This window comes from Amblyomma mixtum, chromosome 1 (genome assembly GCF_055824585.1).
Source record: "Amblyomma mixtum isolate Tamu chromosome 1, ASM5582458v1, whole genome shotgun sequence".
Taxonomy (NCBI): domain Eukaryota; kingdom Metazoa; phylum Arthropoda; class Arachnida; order Ixodida; family Ixodidae; genus Amblyomma; species Amblyomma mixtum.
Genome location: NC_143012.1, coordinates 190069037 through 190090128, shown reverse-complemented (window position 1 = coordinate 190090128; position 21092 = coordinate 190069037). Strand labels below are relative to the sequence as shown.

The 21092-nt window shown below is 47.5% G+C and overlaps 1 protein-coding gene across 1 annotated transcript in view; it reads right to left on the bottom strand.

Moving 5' to 3' along the window:
• LOC149370306 (venom allergen 5-like) overlaps positions 1 to 21092 on the bottom strand; it is a 33003-nt gene that overhangs the window by 11083 nt on the left and 828 nt on the right. The window contains exons 2-4 of the mRNA XM_089577493.1: positions 2586 to 2676; positions 1865 to 2040; positions 1237 to 1352 (exon numbers count right to left, since the gene is read on the bottom strand). Of these exons, the coding sequence (XP_089433619.1) occupies positions 1237 to 1352; positions 1865 to 2040; positions 2586 to 2676 (383 nt within the window). The remainder of the gene's footprint in view (positions 1 to 1236; positions 1353 to 1864; positions 2041 to 2585; positions 2677 to 21092) is intronic.

The window sequence follows — 21092 nt, the reverse complement described above, 5'->3', positions numbered from 1 at the left end:
ATATATAAATAACTGGCAGCGCCACGTACAACTGACAAAATATGTTATAAATAACATATATGTCATAAACCAACTGGCCCTCCTAAATCAACTGCTGGCAGCGGCGCACAAAGTTGTCCCTATAAAGCATCTCGTCACTACGTGTGCTCTTGACTCTCGATTCTGGAAGGTAATTTTTGTGCTTATCCGAACGTTACTATATGCAGACAAGCAGTTGACACGGGCTTAAAATCACCTAATTTTAGAAATAATCGTACAAGCTCATTTTTCCTCTGTGCCTCCAGCTTTGGGCGGTGATGGAACTAGATCGGAAAAGAGAAAATTCATGTATTTCCACGGAACAGTATCCCTATAAGCATATTGAGTGAATCGTGAGGCCAAAATAAAAGTTGGTGACTGATAATTCACACCAAGCCGCATACGTTATACGGCTATAAATGACTCGCTCGAAGTTGAAAAAAAAAACCGCCAGAGAACTCCGTTTCTTGGTTTCAGCTGTACAGCTGGCGAGTAAAGTAGTTTAAAAGGCCGCTTTAGTAAAGAATGTTAATTATGTAGTTATTCTGGTACCTCTTCGACACCAATAGAACATCGGCCGGGGCTAGTTACTCTACTCTTATTGTGACAATCTTATCGTAAACAGTATGCAAGAACACAAGCAGAAGGACATTCGCACAAAGCGCATCGGACGGCACAGTGAAAAAAGCGGACACAGAGCTTTCCTACCCGTCAGGTTAGCTGCCACAGCACCCGTTTCGTTTACTTCAGATCTGACCACTCCAGTGAGAGCTTCATTTGCCCCTGTTAGTCTTGGAAAAAGCTCACATTCTGGTTTGCGGACATTTAAGTATAACAGTGCTCCTTGAAACCTGAATTATTTTTGCCTTGGAGGCGTTGAACACTGGCGTAGTCCCTGGGTCTGTAATTCAATAATTTCAACAACGTAAGCTCGAAGGAGCTTTTTGAATATGTGTTTCGGTCTGTGACACCATGACACCAACGCGTCGGTGCTGTGGTTAATGCACTAACACTGTGACTACTCACCTTTACTACTGTTTTACACCTTCTGTGACTGGCTCACCTTTATAACTGCTTTACACCACTGAGAGCTCAATAAAACGATTTCTCGTGTGTAATTTGCAAGAACCTTAGGCGCCGAAAGTTGTGAACAACAGCAGTTGCATTACAGAAATTTGAGCATATTGATTTCTCTGCAACAGATTCTAAACAACGTACCTAGGCGCGTAGTTGCACGCGAACAGCTTCTTGAAAGGGAACTGCGGCTGAGGGTCCGTTGTAAGCTTGTAATGCGTGTAACCGCAACCCACGTAGCGTGTTTCAGCCCACGTTACCTGAAAATCAAGAAAACAAAACTGCGTTTATGACTGCTACAGGTACGAAAGCCGGATAAAATCTAGTCGCATTTTCTTCGCGCAATAAATAAGCGAATGGAAATGCTGGAAACAAAGCGTTCGCGAACGGAATGGTTAGATCAACAGCACCTGGTGCTGTTGACCTAACCATTTTGTCAGGGTACCATTGCCTTCATCTGAGGTACACATAGAATATCTTCCCCAACAAGCTCTACATTTTTAACGAACTGAATATTTCAACACGCAAAAGTAAGTTATAAATAATCCGTGACGCAGTGATATGAATGCATGCGAGTTGCATTCAGAGGAGTTCAGTGGTTCGAGCCAGGCAACAAGGAAAGTCAGACAACTTTCAAAGGCAAAGCATGACCGCCCTCAGCGTCGAAATATAGACAAAAACTACCCCTCACCTCCAAAACTGAGTTATTCTGCTTTTTACGCTGTTAGTAGCAATAATTACCTTGTTCCAATGCAATGTGGAAATCACGTACCTGCGTGAAATGCAAGACATTTGGGCCTCCGGCGAATTGAAATGGGTCGACATTTTTAGGAAGGAAGTCCTTGTACTCGTCGAACCAGTCTTTGACGCGTCCGGCACCGTCCACAGTGCGTGTGTCAGTCGAGTCATAATTGAAAGCAAGGTTCTGACCGACCTTGTCAAACTTGGCTGTATAGGCAAGAGAACGGAATGGAACATTTGGCTCGAATTTCCATAAGAAGTTATCTTGAACTGATAATAAATAACTTTTTAAAGTAGCAAAGCTCGAGCAAATAGAGCGAACGAGACGCCGCTGACGCCTGTAGCATGCCTGATTTGGCAGCTGCTGGTTAGAGATTAAACAGCTGGAAGTTCTGCGCAAGCAGTGCTCTCTGTAATTGCTCGTTTTCTTAAATTTTCAAAATCTCAATTTTGCTATGCTTCACGTTCACAAAATTCAAACATTTTATTATTAACGATGACGCTGTTGATGGCAGTTGCATTGCTACTCTAGGCGTACTTTAGAGAAATGGGATTTTGTTTAATGTGTAGTGAAGATAAATGAAAGGACAATGAAAAGCAGGCACTGTTTTCACGAGCGTATGCATGTACTACGTAGCGTATGGGCGGAGATCACCAAACTGATTGTTCAAAAGTGAACAAAAATACCAAATAAACAAAGCGGTTTGAGATTAGTGCCCAGAGTTAACGATCGGTAGTCTGTGGAAACTTACACGTGATCCGCTCCTGACTATCGTCGTGTTTGCTGTCGTCGCATAGGTCGCTGAACGCCTGGGCGACTTCAGCGAGCTCGTCGTCCCATTTCTATAATATAAATGACACGGCAGATATAAAAAAGATGCTGATGAGCCCCCTCCACTCTGAAGCTGGTGCTACAAAAGTGTTTTTGTTAGTCTTGAAACTTACACAATAAGGCGCAAATTACCAGATTTATGAGACGATATTGCCACGTATCATTGTAGTGTCCGTTCGTTCGCGGAAGGCCGCAGGAAATTGTCGTTATCATTTTTGTTCGTGACGCGAGAAGCAACTGGACTATTCTCAATTGATACGTGGACTGGCGACTACAAAGACCGGCTGGTGTCACAGCAACATCGGAGCGTGGAACCGGCGAAATGTCGGTGCTGCGATTCACACGTTTACTTCTGCTGACGCAGGCCTTCCTGTTAACAAGGCATGACAGTGGCTGCCTGGACGCTTCATTCCTGAAGAAAAGTGGCTTTCATCACTACGGCTGCGAATTTTGCCCCACGGACGGTTCTGACGGATTCGACGCTGCTTGCCACGAACATTGTGCTGCCTTGTCGGTGGGTGTGGAGGACTGGCGACTACAAAGACCGGCTGGCGTCACAGCGACATCGGGGCGTGGAACCGGCGAAATGTCGATGCTGCGATTCACACGTTTACTTCTGCTGACGCAGGTTGGTCTACGTTCTGCAAAACTCAGTTTTTATTTTTTGCCGGTAACGCCCCACATGTTGTTTCGCTGTATGCATGATTCTCACGTAGTTAGACATCATGGTAGACGCCGCTTCGTACTGTTGAGAAACACTGCATTTTTCTTCTTGCTACTGCTGCTCTGTGGTGACGTGGAGCTAAATCCAGGCCCGACCCCCCAATACACGAGTAGTGAACTTGTTGCTGCCGTGAAGTGCCTACCACGAATTCTGGAAATTCAAGAAAATATTCTTAAGGAATTGGAAGCTCTGCGAGAAAACCAGGAAATAATTGAAACCAAAATCGGAACGTTATCTTCAAAAATTGAAGGCCTGCTTGAACAGCCAGCCAACGCTGAAAAGGATGAGTTGAAATCCCAACATAGCCAGCTGACAAGTGCTGTAAATGCGGTGCTAGCAAAACAAGATGACATGGAAAACCGGTCCCATAGAAATAACTTGCTCTTTTTTGGTGCTTTAGATACGGACAAAGAATCATGGAATGATTCGGAGGCTAAGGTCATATCAATCTGCGACGAAAAACTGGGTGTTAAAATTGATCCCGCTGCAATTGAGAGAGCACATAGAATAGGCAGGTATGCTGAAACCAAAAAGAGACCAATCATTGTTAACCCTTTCGGCCCTGGTGTCCTATAAAAAGGACACGAAGCAAAACGGCTATAAGTCATGATTAAAATGCCCAATAGAGCCCAAAAGCCCAATAATCTGAAACAAGAACTGAGCCCACTCCCAAGGCATCCCTATAAGCACAGACATCACTTTCTCCTTCGTCTTCCTCATCGTAGCGCCGAGAGTAAACAAACAAAATGGCAGAATATGGGAACGGCGGCTGCAAATGTAAGTGCTATTTTGCCATTTTTTTACTCCATACCTAAGAGCGTGTTCGCGATTAGAATTTTGCAGGTTGTTTCAAAGAAACTAAAGGCCTTAACAGTTGCAGCACGTTTTCTGTGCGGTTAGTACATTTGTCACTGCACGCCGCAATATGTGTGTCCTATATATAGGACACCAGGCTTCAGTGGTTATAAACCACCGGCTCGTGTTGCATGCAAGTGCGGAACATTTTTTTTGGTAATGTCTAATTTTTGTTTTTGTTTTATTGCAGAGGCAAAAACTGTGACCTTACTCAACGGCAAAGCGGCCTCAATTAAGACATTTGCGTCTCGAGGATCCAGATGTCATGTTTGCTGCACTGAAGAATGGTTACGTGTCGGAGGTTGAAGACGCTGAGGAGGACGTGGATTTGAGCTCTCGGCTGCCTCCAGCGGTGATGAAGTTGACAAAGCAACACCGGAGGACAGGTCGTGGTGGAGGAGAGCTTTCAATAAGCCAGCAGCCACGTATCACCCTCAATAATCTGGTGACGAGAATGAGAATAATATTGATGGTCTACCGACCCCGTATGCGTATTTTTCTCGGTACGTGCCGAAGAGTGTTTTTGCTGTTCTTGCCGAGGAAACAAGGATGTATTCTATTTATCAAGTAGGAAAATCCGTGGAGATGACGAAGAAGAAATCAGAAAGCTGATTTCACAGCATTTATCGATGGGTGTCTTTCGCTAGCCACGGCTAGAATCTGCTTGCACATTGTAGACGTGAACGGAGACCTGTTGTGAACGTTCTGCCTTCGCTACGGCGAACGCTATGCCTTCACTACGGCGAACGCTATGCCTTCACTACGGCGAACGCTATGCCTTCACTACGGCGAACGCTATGCCTTCACTACGGCGAACGCTATGCCTTCACTACGGCGAACGCTATGCCTTCACTACGGCGAACGCTACGCCTTCACTACAGCGAACGCTATGCCTCACTACGGCGAACGCCAAGCGCATGCTCCTCACGCTTTCCCTCGTCCCTTCCTCCCCTTACCCTCGCCCGGTCACGCTACGTAAGCTGGCTGATCGGGATGAATAAACGCTCTTTCTATCCCGAGCGTCCGTTTGTGTTCCATGGGAGCACGGCACGCGCAATGCGCGTGCAAGCTTTGTAACAAGACCACACCAGCAATGATCCTTTCTGGAAGGTCAGGACAGATTTGGACACATTTCGTGAAAGATGCCTGAACCTCTCTTTGGAGGAGCATCTTTCCAGCGATGAGCAAATCATTCCGTTCAAAGGACAGCGAGACATAAAACAATAAATAAAAGGGAAACCAAATACGTGGGAAGTGCAAGTTTTCATGCGGTGCGGCGCCTTGGGGATTTTCTACGACTTCCTCGTTTATCAAGGTTCATCCACTGAACTCATTCCACCTGTTTCAAAACTTTTCACGTGGATTAATCAACATCCAGTATTAGCTGCACCTCAAGGCAACCACCATGTTTGTTCTCAATATTTAAATTCTTGTGAAAGTCTTGAAATCAAGAGTAACGTCAAACTTTGCTTTTTTTTGTTCTTGCAACCACTAAGCCCCGGTGTCCTATATATAGGACACGACGCCATCTTTAAAACCAAGGGAGTCCTAGAGAAATTTTTTGTTTTAGTGTGTTCCTTGGGTGGCAGTGAAGCAAAATAACACTTTAGAAAAATTCCCGAACTAGCAAAAAAAATTCACGGCTGAAAGGGTTAAATTCAACTTGTTTAAGGACAAACAGCGGGTTCTTTCTTTTTGCATCTAAATTTAAGGACACCTGTTACTCAGTGAGTGAAGACTACTCCCCCAGTGTGCGTCAGTCAAGGAGCAGGTTAAGTGCGTATGCCCGAGGTCTGAACGCTAAGTATGCGTTAAAGTACGATAAACTAATAATTGATGGGAAAGCATACATTTTTGACAGCGCTAGTGATTCTGTTCGTGAATTTGTGCAATAGCAATCATGTACCCCTCCGCGTCATAATAAGCACTCTATGAGCCAGCTATCTTTTCTTATCGTGAATTGTCGGAGTGCTAGGAACAAGACTGCTGATTTTGCCAGTTTAGTAGCAGTGACACAGGCTCATGTTGTTATCGGAACTGAGTCTTGGCTTGACCACAATATAACAAGCTCTGAAGTTTTTCCCTCGTGTTATATAGCACATCGAAAGGATCAAGACGGGCATGGCGGTGGAGTGTTCATTCTTGTACGCGACGACATCCAAAGTGTACCAATCAGCTGTGTTCATGATGGTGCAGAATCTGTGTGGTGCAAAATAATTTTGTCTAATGGGGAGAGCCCTGCCGTCGCATCATTCTACAGGCCACCTAGTTCAAACAACCCGGAAATATTTCACAGTGTATCAAGATCACTGTCAAGCTTATGATCAGATATGATTATTCTGGGAGGCGATTTTAACATGTCTGATGTCGTATGGAACAACCGACTTCCTGTCGAACAAAGTAGATCAGCGCTACACTCAGCCTTTTATGAGATGATCCGGAACTATGGGCTCTTGCAATTTGTGGATTTTCCGACTCGCCTATGCACAACTGGTGCAAATGTCTTAGATTTGCTTTTTAGTAATCAAAATGGTACAGTTGAATCTGTTACAGTGGCACCGGGAATAAGCAACCATGAAGCTGTTGCCGCCACTGTTTTTTGCAAGAAACCCGAATTTCAAAAAGGGCGTTCAAGAAAAATATTTCTGTACGACAGAGGGAACTACGATGCTGTAAAGAATGCTTTAGTAAATTACTTACTTCCCTTTGTTTCTCAGTTATAGCGAAACGTGCGACGTGGATGGTTTGTGGATCGCATTTAAGGACAAGCTTCTCTATTTGATTACAGCGTACGTTCCTTCTAAGACTGTATCAGGGAAACTACGCGCTCACAAACCTTGGATTTCAAGAGAATCGCGTAGATCCATTAAAAGAAAGGCCACACTGTATAAGAAATATCGTAAAACTAAGAGCCCCTCCTTATTCACAAAACTGAAGTTATTGACGTGTTCGCTTAAGACAGAACTGAAAAGTGCTAAGCGTCTTTACCTATCGTCTTTATCGGAAAAGATAAGAGTTAATCCAAAACAAGTGTGGAAGCATATTAAAAATACTAAAAAAGGTAACATTGGAATTCCGTCTTTGGTGCACAATAACAGCGTTGTAGCAGACGACTTGAGTAAAGCTGAAATTTTTAACGCGTATTTTCACTCAGTATTTGTCAGTGATCAAGCAGATCTCAATCTAGTCACGCAAAATATCACACACTTGCCGGAAATGGAAGATGTAATGATAACTGAGACGGGTGTGATGGCGCTGCTGTCTAATCTAAATTCCCATTCTGCTCATGGCCCTGACGATATATCAAATCATATTTTGAAGCTATGTGCAATAGAAATAGCTCCATTTTTGGTTACAATATTCAATAAGTCCCTGGATTATAAAAAAACTCCCAAATGGTTGGAAACTTGCGAATGTAACGCCAATACATAAAGATGGGGATCGCGCAAATATATAATTACAGACCGGTGTCCCTCACCTCGGTTTCTTGTAAAACACTGGAGCATATAATATATTCTGGTCTTATGAAGCACCTTAATGATAATGATTTCTTCACTACCGCTCAACATGGTTTCCTTTCGGGCCTATCGTGTACAACTCAGCTCATTGAGTTCATCCATGATGTCGCGGAAGGTATAGATAGGGGTGTTCAAATAGACGCAGTTTTTCTTGATTTCCGCAAGGCTTTTGACGTGGTTTCGCATTCTCTGCTCTTAATAAAGTTATCATATTTAGGTATACCTTCTAGGCTTCTTGGATGGATTCAAGATTATTTGTATGCACGGCAACAACGGGTACTTATAAACGGTGTCACTTCGCAGTCTGTTGAGGTTTTATCGGGTGTGCCGCAAGGCTCGGCACTTGGGCCTTTGTTGTTTCTTGTTTTTGTAAATGATTTGCCGAGTGATCTGTGCTCCCGTGTTAGACTGTACGCCGATGACTGTGTTGTTTACCGTTCTGTCACGTGCGCAAATGATACCATTCTGTTGCAGTCTGACCTTAACAAGGTATGTGCGTGGTGTGACAAATGGAAGATGACTCTCAACACCAGTAAATGTTACCTCATGTTGTTCACAAACAAAAAAAAGAATATATGGGGCAACTATAATCTAAATCAATCTGTTGTACAGACAGAGGACCGAGCAAAGTATCTCGGTATCACATTTACAGCGAAGTTGGATTGGACCGCACACGTCGACGCAATAACTGCCAAAGCTTCCCGCTTTCTCAACCTTTTTAAAAGAAACTTTAAACATACAACTCCACGCCTAAAAGAAACATTGTACGTTACGAATGTCAGGCCAGTTCTCGAATATGGATGCGTATGTTGGGACCCGTTCACAAATATTTTAAAAGACAAGCTAGAACGAGTTCAGAAGCGGGCAGCAAGGTTCGTAACTGGGAATTATAATTTCAAGGTTAGAAGTTCTGAACTTCGGGAAGCTCTTGGTTGGAAGTTATTATCCCACCGAAGAAAAGTTTTTAGAATAAAGTTTTTGTACGACATTTACAATAATAAAACAGGAATTAATAAAAGCCTCTATTTAAGGCAACCTCACTACGTTTCGAGTTGAAGAGACAATACCATGAAAATTAGAGGGTATTAGAGGGTAAGGGCGTCTCTCATAGCCTTAGTCGCTTTGGGACGTTAAACCCCATAAACTAAACTAAACTAAACTAACATAAACTAAACTAAACTAAACATTTAAATATTCATTTTTTCCCAACACAATAAGTGACTGGAACCTGCTGCCTAATGAAGTGTTTGAGAGCGAGAATTTCCAGGCCGCAATTAACCATGCAATAATCTGATTATGCTGTTGTCAGTGTTGGTTCTGCGTGTCGGGTGCAATCAGAATGCTATATCTTTTTGGAAGTTCTTAACATTTTTGTGTAACTTTTCTTCCTGTTTTGTTCTCTTGTGTTGTATTGAATTTTACTGTTAATGTACTTACCCCCCCCCCTACAATAATGCCTCTCAAGGCGCTGTAGGTACCTTGAAAAAATAAAAATCGCAGTCATGAAGAGCTACAACTACGTGTTTCCAGATTACTCTAAATGATCTCGGCCTGTTATCTCGAAGTTTCCTTGCCGGCATTAAATTGAACGATGCCGCGAGCAGCGGGCATTCGTAGTTCGACGAATGACGAGCACGTTTGTTGCTACGCCGCCGGCGAGTGACTCAGTTGTTTTGCGGGCGCAAGTCAGCCCAAATAAAGACAAGTCTTGTTGGTGTCTTCCTGACCGCTGGACTGCCGTCACTACAACGTGACAATATCCTTTAAAAAGCCACTGGTATCTCGATTACTCGCCCAGTTCGAAGTTTTTAATTATACGAAATGACGCTCAAATTTCGGCAACATCACGTGTAATAAAGTTTCACGCGCCTCCCTTCATACTACCCTCCGCCTATTTCCTAAAAATCTTAGGCCCTCTTCGTGAGCCAGCGGTCGTAATTCAACTAAAATATCTATTTTCTTTTCGTGAAACTGTACTGGACTGCAAGCTGTTGATGCTCGAGGCGTGTGCTACTGCGGAGTGCCGATTTCAGGACCATCTCCGAAAATTAAAGCCCGCATTCTCTTCTATGAGACTTTTAATTCATGAAATAATACCGAAACAAGCTCAGTCAATATATCCTTCCATTTCATTTCGTAAAAAAATATTGCTGTGAATCTCCAAGGTGATGCCTTTCAAAATACCGCGTAATTTCACGCTGAGTGTTTCATACAATCTCTTATGCTACTACGCAGCAATCCAAAAGCAATCCACAATTTTTCAAAAAGCTGCCTGGGCGAAGAAGAAAAGTGTCAAGTACAAGTTGAATGGCTGTGCATTAAAGTGCCACTTCTGTACGTCTGCAGAATAAATCACCTTTTACGACAGTTCCGGCAAGGCTGGAGATGACGACCAATAGCATGCACATCGAACCTCGCTATAATGAAGGCGTTTCTAACGGAGCAATGAACGTGACGAAGGGGGAAACGTTTCTTTTCGACGCTCGAGTAGAAAGCTATGCATTTGACATCTGGTACGTACTAAGTAAAACTTCCCCTCAGATTAATATAATGCGCCCTCAGTAATTCTCACTGGGCATTTTGCGCTAAGTACAGCCTTTGTCAAAAGTTTGGAGGTCTAAACTTTTGACAAAGACTGTACGCCGGGACGCAGCGCCGCTCGACGCTTCCGTACCGGTTCTAGCACGCAAATAGTCGCTCTTAGGCTTCTCTGCCGAGCAACGCACAAAACATGCAGAAAACGTAACCCGTCTAAAACAGGGCATGCATGGAGCATTTATCTGCCCATTTTGACAGCTTCAAAGCGTGATATGAAGCTGGCGCTCGCCTCTGCACCGAAATTTGGTGGTGCGACTGCCCGAACACCCTGCTCTTCGCTCGGCCAGCAGCGCTATTCCATTCCTCGAAAGAACTGGCAAGGTCATTGTAGTTTCCTTCTCCTCGCTGCCCACGGCCCACAGAGAGCTCGTTTCGCTTCTGTAATTTCACGTGCACTTTATTTTACGCTTTTGCAGCATGACCGCATTGATTGAAGTGGTTGGGAAGTGGTTGGCAGGGAACCCAAGCAGAACCCGCCGCGGTGGCTTAGTGGAAAGGCGCTCGTCTACCGAGCCGGAGTAACCTGGTTCGAACCCGACCGCGGCGGCCGCGTTTCGATGGAGGCTAAACGCAAGAGGCGCCCGTGTGCTGTGCGATGTCAGTGCACGTTAAAGATCCCCAGGTGGTAGCAATTATTCCGGAGACCTCCACCACGGCACCTCTTTCTCTCTTTCTTCTTTCACTCCTACCTTCCTCCCTTCTTTTGCGGCGCGGTTCAGGTGTCCGCCAATATACGTGAGACAGATACTGCGCCATTTCCTTACCTCAGAAAACCAATTTACCACCCAAGCAGTATCGGCTTTGTACTTCCTGGGAAGGAAGGGAAAACTTTATTTACACTAATGGTTTTTCCTGCGGTTTGGGGGCATCTTCAGAGACGTCTTGGTTCTACCCCCAGGAGCCTTCTCTGTCGAAGTCGTCCGCCTCTAATCAGTGGTCAGTTGCCCTCAGTCCAGGGCTCCGTGGCCACTGCCGCCCGTTGAGCTCGCTGTACCAGACCTTGTTGGTCTTCGCGGCGGTCGCTGGACAGCAGAGTCTCCCACGGCTCCGCACTGGGGTTTTGTATTTTGGGGACCACGTCTATGTTTTGGCAGGCCCATGTGATGTGGTATAGTGTAGGTTTTTCGTCGCACCAGGGAGATTTGTTCGTGTATATCGTAGGGTGCATTTTGTTTAGTATATGTAGGTTTGCGAAAGAGCCTGTTTGTAATTGTCTCCAAGTGACAGCTTCCTCTCTGCTGAGAGATTTGTGCGGTGGGGGATATCGCATTCTTCTGCCTCTATAGTTTTGTAGTATGGCCGAGTATTCCCTGGGTGCTGGCGCGAGTTCCGCGGTCTCGTCGGAAGCTCGGAAAGTAATGTATCCTCGAGCTATCCTGTCGGCCTCTCGGTTCCCTGCCACCCCCGTGTGCCCCGGTACCCACAAAATTTTGTGTCGGATCTTGTCGTTTTGTTCTTCCCGGTTTTTAATTCTGTCACTCGCTGCGAGGAGTATACGGAGCGCGTGACGACCTATCCTGCCATTCATGTAATTTCGGCAGGCTGTTTGAGAGTCCGTAAGTATTGTTAGTGACCGCCCGGTTCTATAGCCCTCCGCCACCGCTAGAGCAACGGCTACTTCCTCGGACTCTGCAGCTGTGCAGCCTCGGAGAGACGCGCTGGTCATTTCGCGTAAAGACGAATCGACCACCGCCGCTACAGCGATATTGGTATCTCCTCCTCTCCAAGACGCGTCTGTATACACGGTCGTGGCTTGAGGAGCGTATGTTTTCTCGATGAATTCGGCCCTCGCTTCTCTTCTGCCTCGATGGAGGTTGGGATCCATGTTTTTTGGTATTGGCGCTACCTTGAGGGTCTTGCGAAGCTCGTCGGGGATCGTTGCCGTCCTCGACATTTCTCGCATCTGCTCGCGGTATCCGAGCCTCTGCAGGAGCGCTCTTCCTGTCGTTGTTTGCAACAGCCTGAGTTTTTGCGACTCAAGCTGCGCCTCTCGTAGCTCCTCAAAGGTGTTGTGTAATCCCAGGGCCATGAGTTTTTCTGTAGACGTGTTGCGTGGTAGTCGGAGCGCTGTCTTATACGCTTTGCGTAGCAGGGCATCCGCTTGTCGTATTTCATTTTTGTTGAGGCACTGGTAGGGTAGGCTGTACGTGATTCGACTAACTACTAGGCTTCTGACTAGTTTTAGTGCGTCTTCTTCACGCATGCCATGTCGCCTGTTGGTGATGCGGGTGATCATGCGTGCGACTTGTAGCGTTGTTGCTTTCAGTAGCAAAATTATATGGAAGACAACGACTGTGTACCACATACCATGTTCGGCTTCAGAGCGAAGCTCTCGACGCAGGACGTTCTCCTCCAAATACAAGATGTCCTGTGAAACGTACCTCGGACGGGAGAAAATGTCATAATGGCCCTGGACATCAAGGGGGCATTCGATAACGTCAGCCACGAAGCGATCCTTACGGGCCTAGACAACCTGGATTGCGGACGCAGAATACACGGCTTCGTCAAAGCCTTCCTGTCCGATAGAACTGCCACCATCGGCATAGGAGACCTTCGATCGGAAAAAATTCGCACTCCAAACAAAGGAACACCCCAAGGGTCAGTTATCTCACCCCTACTCTTCAACATAGCTATGATAGGCCTAGCTCGAAAACTAGAGAACATCGAAGGCATCAGGCATGCAATGTATGCTGACGATATAACAGTCTGGACAAACACGGGCTGTCTCGGAGAGAAGGAAGAAAGGCTACAGCAAGCGGCCTCTTGTGTAGAGCAATACCTCGCAGAAAGAGGACTCTCATGCTCGACCGAGAAATCGGAACTGCTGAGAGTCTGGAGAGGCAAGCAAAACCGGACCGTCCCAACCAACGAGGACCTAAAACTCAACGTCTACATAGAAGGGACGCCCATACCCGAAAAGACAACAATAAGAATTTTGGGCATGTGGGTTCAATCCAACCAGCGCAGTACTCACACTTTTACTTCCTGGGAAAAAAAATTGTCAGTGGCTTAACTCTGCTATGGCAGGATATACGTAGCGTGAGGTGAGGGCGAGGTGTCCACATCTCCGTGGACACCTGAACCAGAGGTAATGCGCATAACTGCCCTCTTGGAACTGTGGACACCTCAACCGTGTTTTTAGCTGAGTGGCGGTAGAGACAGGTGTGCGCTTCATGCGTTTGCATTGACAACGTTGTGCCAGAAACGCGGCGCTGAAGCCATAGGGCGTAGGTGTTCGTTGTGTTCATTGGCGTTGGCGTTAACAACGTTTTACACTCCTATCATTTTAAGAAAACGAAGTGCGCATAATGGTTCCCTGGGTCAGTGGACGCCTGAATCCTGCTTATAGGTACCGGGGGTGATGAGAAAGAGAAGTGGGCTGCAGGCATTGACAAGGTTGTGCCATAAACGCGGCGCTGTAGCCACAGACCATCGGTGTTCATTGAGTTCATTGGCGTTGACAACGTTTTACACTCCGATCATTTTAAGGAAAGGAAGGCGAGCGCGCGCGGCGAGGCACGCCAGCTGCGTGTAGTGACATCAATTGCTTCTGGCGCATGCGCAGCGCGGCTCTCCACGAGCCACGCGAAACTGCTCAACCTCGGCTAGTGTAGCTCACGCTACAAGAAAACAGCGCAAAAGACGAAGGACGCACAAAGAACTGGCACCACAAGCGCTGGCTCACAACTGATCATTTATTCACAAAACACTGAATAAATACATGCTAACAAAACAACAAAACAGAAGAAATCAATAGGCGCGTCTATATATGAAAACTCCCTTTGATGCAGAAGTGATGGATGGAAGGATGGAAACAACTTTATTACACAAAAAAAAAATCTTCCAGGGTGGTCCCCTACTGGTCCAGGAGTTCACGGGCTTGTGCTTCACGCAAAGCCCAGCCATTTCTGGCCGGCGGGCTGAGCGGTCCGTAAAGCAGCCTCACAGAAAGAGTGAGTGGGATTTGGGGTTCTGCCTTTGGGGAACGACATTCCCGAAGGTAGTGGAAAAGTGTGGATCTGGGCACGCCAAAGTTGGTACAATAAGGACGAAAGGTGGGGTGAAAGCATGAGATACGGTGGGGGGAAATAAAACAGCCTGTCTGTAACTGTCGCCATGTGGCGCTGGATGAGGGCGACAAGGTACTGTGGGGTGGTGGCAGTGTCATGCGGGTGAGTTTGTAGAATGTTGTGATTTGATGATATGTAGTGAGGGCCGATGGGGTCTCTTTCGCAGGGTTGGGTGCCTGATCATCAGGGGTCCGGGAGGAGAGTTCTCGGGCCAGCGCATGAAGGCGCTCATTACCGGGGATCGAGGCATGCCCAGGGACCCACGATAGAGTAACCGTTCGGTCGAGAGAGGTGACTGTGGCAAGGATACGATGTGTTGCCGTCGTCGCCACGCCCTTTAGGTACAGCAAGTGCGATGGCGGCTCCTTCCACCTGGTTTCGAATTTTCCTGGTTTCGAATTTTCTGCCGCGTCGACATAAAGGATATCGGAGCGGTTGCTGTATGTTTTCGTGTAATAGCTCGCTCGTGCCTGCCGCCTACCCTGATGGAGACTAGCGCTTGTGATATTTGTGATCCTGAGTGCGCAGAGAAATCATGTAAGGTGTAGGACTTGTTGGGATGGGAATGGGCGGATTGAGACGTAGCTGTCGCAGTAGGCGTTGTCCTGTTTCTGCGCGACTCAGGCGTACTGATTGGTTGGTGCGTTGAGCCTCTATTAATTCGATCACTGTATTGTGGGTACCAGTGGCCAGGAGACGTTTCGTGCTAACCGTCCGCGGAAGACGTAGGGCGGAGGTGACAGCCGTGCATATTAGGATGTCTGCCTGTTGTGTTTGCCGCTGAGTGAGCATGTGGTATGGGAGGTGGTATATAATGCCGCTAATGATTAGTGCATTTGTCATATTGAGGGTCTCGCGTTCAGACAGCCCATGATTGCGTGCTGCCAACCGCCTGATAAGTGCAGCGATCTGTTTGGTCTGTCTTTGCAAGAGCTGAAGGGTGGCGGTTGCATCGAGTGTGTTGCTAATGAGAAGGCCGAGAATCTTTACCTGAGGCACAATGGGTACTGGATTCCCGTACATGCGCAGTTCAATCTGCGGGTCACTGGGGAGGGGCTTCAGCTGCAGGAGTTCCGATTTATTTGGAGAGCAACGGAGACGTGTGTTTGCTAAATCAGTGGTGGTGATGTCTATTGCGGATTGCCTGATATCCTGGGCTGTTTCAAGGGATCCTCCCGTTGTCCAGAGGGTTATATCATCTGGAGCCCTGGGATAGCAGCAAGAGCCTTTGCCAGTGGCGCTAGGGCAACGTTAAGAAGTAAAGACGATATAACCGCCCCTTGTGGGGTTCCCCGGTTAGGCAGGGGCAAAGGCTGGGAGGCAATATCCCCTAGGTGTAGTTCTGCCGTGCGTCCCTGAAGTAAGGCCCGAATATATTCCCATATGCGAGTGCCGCATCCCGTGGTGGCTAATGTCATGAGGATATGATCATGGCTTACTTGTGTCTGAGATTCGTGGTTGTTGGATCTAAGAGAGCGCGTAGGAGAGACCACGTGCGTTTTGTGCTTAATGTACCCTTGAGATTGTTACAAAAGGTTGCCCAGTTTGTGCGGGCTAGCGTGTTCGCGTATTCTTCTGCCTCGCGAGTGAGAGCGGCTATGCACAGTCTCAATTTGCCATTGTGTCGCTGTTGGCACCAGCGCTTGAGAAGTCCCTGTCGGGCCTCCAATAGATGAGCCACATTAGGATGAACCTGCTGTGCCTTAGGGGTATTTTTAATGCTTTTGCTGTTCGCCTGGATGGCGTTCACCAGACGGTCTGTCCAGTCAGTGACAGTACGGGGTTCTGTAGAATCAGCTACCAAGTATGAGCGCAATTTGTCCCCGTCATTGAGAAGCTGCGACGAGGGTTGAAAATCTTGGAATCATAAGCAATAATAGTGGAGACCGGAAAGTGGTCACTTCCAAGGCTGTCTTGGAGCACCGTGTGAGACTTAACGATTATGTTCGGTGTGGTCCATGTGAGACCGGGTGTGGTGTCGCGGGTGACACTTGTGCCAATGCGAGTGGGTACCGTGAGGTTGTGATCAGGCTAAGGTTGTAATCAGCCATTGCTTTAGAAATGAGGTTACCTTTCGGGGTATCCGAGGTGTATCTCCAGTTCGTGTGGCGTGCATTAAAATCGCCCACCACAAGGAGCTTTGACGAGCGAAAGGAGCCCAGGATGCCCGGAATAACTCTGCCTTTATCTTTATGCTGTATATGTTAAGAATCGTGAGGCTATATGTGTGTCCCGGTGAACTGAGCTCTATTGCGGTATATTGAGTGCCCTTGCTGTCGGGCGTGTTTGTCGGTGTGCGGTCTAGCACCGGCATGGATGCGAGTGTCAGGATTGCCGTACGTGGGGTAAGGGCTCCCGTGTGATAACCGCGGATATGAATGCGATTTGTTTCCGTCTCTTGCAGGGCAATGAGATGGGGGGATTTGGGGAGCTTGCGATGTATGCGGCTAGTTGTGTTTGTTTTCAGCGTATGCTGCGATAGTTCCATTGCATTATAATTGTTTCTGTTGGTGTAGTAGATAGACGTCGCCGCCGACCTTTTCGCGTGATATTGTTCTGCGCCATGTTGCTTGTCTGGAGAGAGTGGATGAGGACAGGCAGCGGGCTGAACGGTGCGCTGCTTGTGAGGCAATTCTTGATGAGGTACAAGTTCGAAAAGCTTGTTGATGCCGGCTTCATGTTTTTCCAAGCGTGTGTTAATTGTAGCTTCTAGTCTGTCAGTCATGGTCTGTATCAACTGTGCCTGGGCTAGTATGAGCTGTTGCTGCATCGCTCCGAGTTGTTGAGCAGCTATAGTGTTGATTATGCTAGTAATTTCTGAGCGAAATTCAACGGAACTTATGTACTGGCTTACCGCCTCTTGAGGTGTAATGGGAGTGGGGGGTCAGTGGTTGGATAAGAGGTAGGAGTGGAGGCTGCTTGGACGGACAACTCACCCTTTTCAACAGGGCCGGCTCCTTTCTCGGGTGTAGCTTTCCGGAGTGACTGCGTCTCCTGGGTCTCGTGGATGTGGGCTGCGCAATCACTGGCTTTCGATGTACAGGCCTGTGGCTCAGTGGCGTCAATCTTGGTACCACTGGGCTCCCGAAGAGGTTGAAGTTGTGCGAAATTGCGTTCCAAATTCTTATGTCCGGCGTTCACAGAGTCCACTGTGTGCTTTTCCGTGTGGTTTTTCCGATCTTGTTTGTCTGATGGTTCTGGGCTCTCGGTCTCCAAGGTCTGCTCCAAAGGTGTCTGGGCAGCCGTGGTGGCCACTGGGTTTTGCTTCCTCAGTGGTGCGAGGGGTGGCCATTCTGTGTTTCGGTTCCAAGGTTTCTTTGGATGGACTGTGAGTGCCTTGTTTGGATCCTTTTTCTGATTCCCTTTCGTGGGTAGTGTCGTGCTGCTGCTATATCCTTGCGGTTCTCCCGGCCGGTCGACTTGGGTTTGGTTCAATTTTGGCCGATGCTCATTCCTGGGCCGATGTTCAGTCTTGTGCTCGTGCTCAGTTTTGTTCTTCTGCGCCGTCTTTTGCTTCTGCTTAGTCCGTTGGTTCTGCACATCTAGAGGAGTGCGCTGTGCAGCAATGTCTCCAAAAAGATGGCGTCGGTTTACGGCTTCATCAGCTTTGCTTGTCTTTTCCCCTCTTTTGGTGTAGTCCTTCTGTCTTGCCGGGCAGTTCGTGTCTATGGTGGAGTGGTTGGATGTGTCGCAGACGATGCAGTACTTTTTACAATCGACATGTCCTGGTGGAGGATTGCGTCCATCGGAATTGTAGCACCTTTTCTCCTGCGGGTGTGGGGCAAGTGTCAGCACGGGGTCCTGTTTTCAGGCAGCACCCGCAAACCTGCATCACTGGTCGGAATGGTTAGCACCTGTATTCTATGCCGCTGAGGTAGACAAACCGTGGTACTACTTTGCCTTGAAATGTATATAGGTATGCCCCCTTTTTGCCGAAAGGCCTTGCTTGAATGATGTTTATTTGTTGGGGATATGTTTCCGTGCAGTTCAGTAGTTCCTCTTCTGATGGTATCGGTAAGGCGCCGGTAATGATGCCTTTACATGAGTTGTCTGGTGAGGCTGCATAAGCGTTCATTGTATATTGTTTTCCTCCTAGATTGATTGCCTGGATGTTGCATATCTGTTCAGTGAGGTCCGGATCCGCGGTGCTCAGAATAGCGATGTTTGGCTCCGGCTGGATCCTGACCCTGGCCTCGTGGGTTAATTGGCCGCTGAGCTTGAATTGCAAAACAGCAAGAAGTGACCTACCGGAGTTATGCAGCGTCACCCCTCCACGTAGACGTATTACCACCTTGTAGTCATCGTGCGGCAGCCTCGGCAATTTGATGGGGCGTGCGGGTCGTGATCTTTCCGCAGGTGTGTGTGCTTCTGCCTCCGTTACAGGTTTGAATCGATTTTTGCGTGCGTCCATCATCCTGAACCATGGCGTAGCCTTCGGGTAAGCATCAGTCATGTCCAGTGTCGTCGAGTTGGAATACGATTCGAAGTACGTGTCCTCCTGAGGCGTCCCGTGCGGTAAGCTCCCCTCCGTTGTTTCGGCAGTGAAAATTCCGGGCGTGGCATCCTGGGTTTCCATGTCGACAATTTCGTGGACTCCCTCCGTTAACGTGGACAGCGAGCACGATCCGATGTGGCTGGATGGGAAGGCAGCGGCGTCAGCCATATGATGCGTTGACGTGGAACGCCGCTCTGCCGTGCGCCGCATAGACGGCGGTGACGTGGAACGCCGCTCCGCCGTGCGCCGCCGAGGGGGTTAGGCTTAGTGCAGCGAATCCACCTCGGAGATCTTCGTAAGGTGCTTGTGCAAAATAGAGGGTACTCACGGACAAAGGAGTCGTCGTAAAGGTCCCTTGGATGTTCACGAATGCCGGAGGTAGAAATTTAGGTGCTGTGAAGGGCAATTGGGCAAATAAAGGCGGAAGTTCACAGCGCCCATGTGAAGCGCGTCCGCTACCAAGCGCGCGCTCATGTTCTCAGGTTCGAACTGATGGATCACTTACTCACTTGTGCTCATTTTCACACATATGATAGGCCTCCGACAGTTCCCTCGGAATATGATTAGGATTTTTAGTTTTTGAGGAAAGGAAATGGCACAGTGTGTCTCGCATCTTAGTGGACACTTGAACCACGCAGTAAGGAAAGGGAGATAGGAGGGAGTGAAAGAAGAAAGGAAGGAAGAGGTACCATAGTGGAGGGTTCCAGATTAAGCTCTACCACCTGTGAATCTTTAACTTGCACTGATCCCCAGGTGGTACAAATTATGCCAGGCCATCCACTACAAAAAAAAATTGTGCTTGGGCAAAGAAAACTCTCACACCCACGGCATTTTCGCTGGATTTGAAGAAGGTGCTTTTTTCAGAGACAGCATATGCTCCTGAAAGCGTACATCCAAGCATTGGCCAGTTTGACCAATATATGAACCACCACAGCGCCTTTGGTGTCTGTTCTTTCTATGGCCGTCATCTAACGCGCTTTTTTTAATGTTCTACCAACTCACTCAAATGCCAGTATTAATCAGGCGAAAGCCTATCTTGGCTGATCAGTGGCCTGGACGGAAGTTATCCGAAAGTGTGCAGTGGACGAAAGTTATATAGGCAGAGGCTGTCCGTAAATTGTCCGCACTTGCTTGGTATGCAAATAATAAGAAAATGGGGAGTCCAGGGGGGAAGCAAACCCGGGCCGCCGGCGAGCGAGATGGGGACTTTGCCACTCCGCCACGAGATTTTGGAACATGAAGCTTATAAAGTCGCGTCTAGTGAATGCACAGTTCTTAAAAACCTATCTTCGTGACATTCACTGAGAGCTACATCAGTATTTTAGACCATGTTATTTACAGATGTCGCAATCAAGCAGGTAATAAATTTTCTCCGTTCCCGGTAAATTTCCTCTGCGCATAACATGCAGTAGCAGTGCCATCAAGCGGGACCCACTGAACCCTTCGCCCCCCCCCCCCCTCGCAATGTACGGCTCTGGCCCGGCAGATTGCGCAGACGGCGGATCGCACAAAGCTTTCGCATTTCCGCACGTAACTAGAGAAGTGCACCTCAATTTTTCGGTTGGCCTAGGTGCATTATGCCACCTGGTGGGTATTCTCGGCACGGTTTAGAGGGTTTCGTACCGAATATCGGCGCCGCAGTAAATGCCGGTTATGTTAGCCTCGGTATATAAACAATGGCAGGTAAATTCTTTGGAATGCTGCAGTTGCAGCAAAGGTTGCTTACAGCTTTAACGAATCAACGACTGTAACCTTAAAACCGTGACACCCGTTCCTCTTCGTTAAACTTAGGCTCAGTTATGAACAATTAACACCAAAATCTTTTTGAACAGCCTATGACCTATATCAGTACCTGTCTAAATCCACTAATATTTTTCCTTCTTGCGGTGGGCGTTTAAGTCGGTCTATTTCCCAGAACCACAAATGATAAAATTCCATATCATTATGCACATTTATAAATGCACAGGATGCTGTCTCTTGCTGTTTTGGTTTGCTGGGGCTGTTTTTGCTGGGGCTGTTTTGGAGAGCGCTCCCAGCCTTCATCTCCTTGGCCCTCCGATTGATCGGGTAACCAGTTAAAATCTTTTCTACAACCGGCTTTTTCAGCACACTTTTGCTCAGGACTCCGCCGCTCACTCGGGGTCACGAACGATGCAAGCGACCGAAC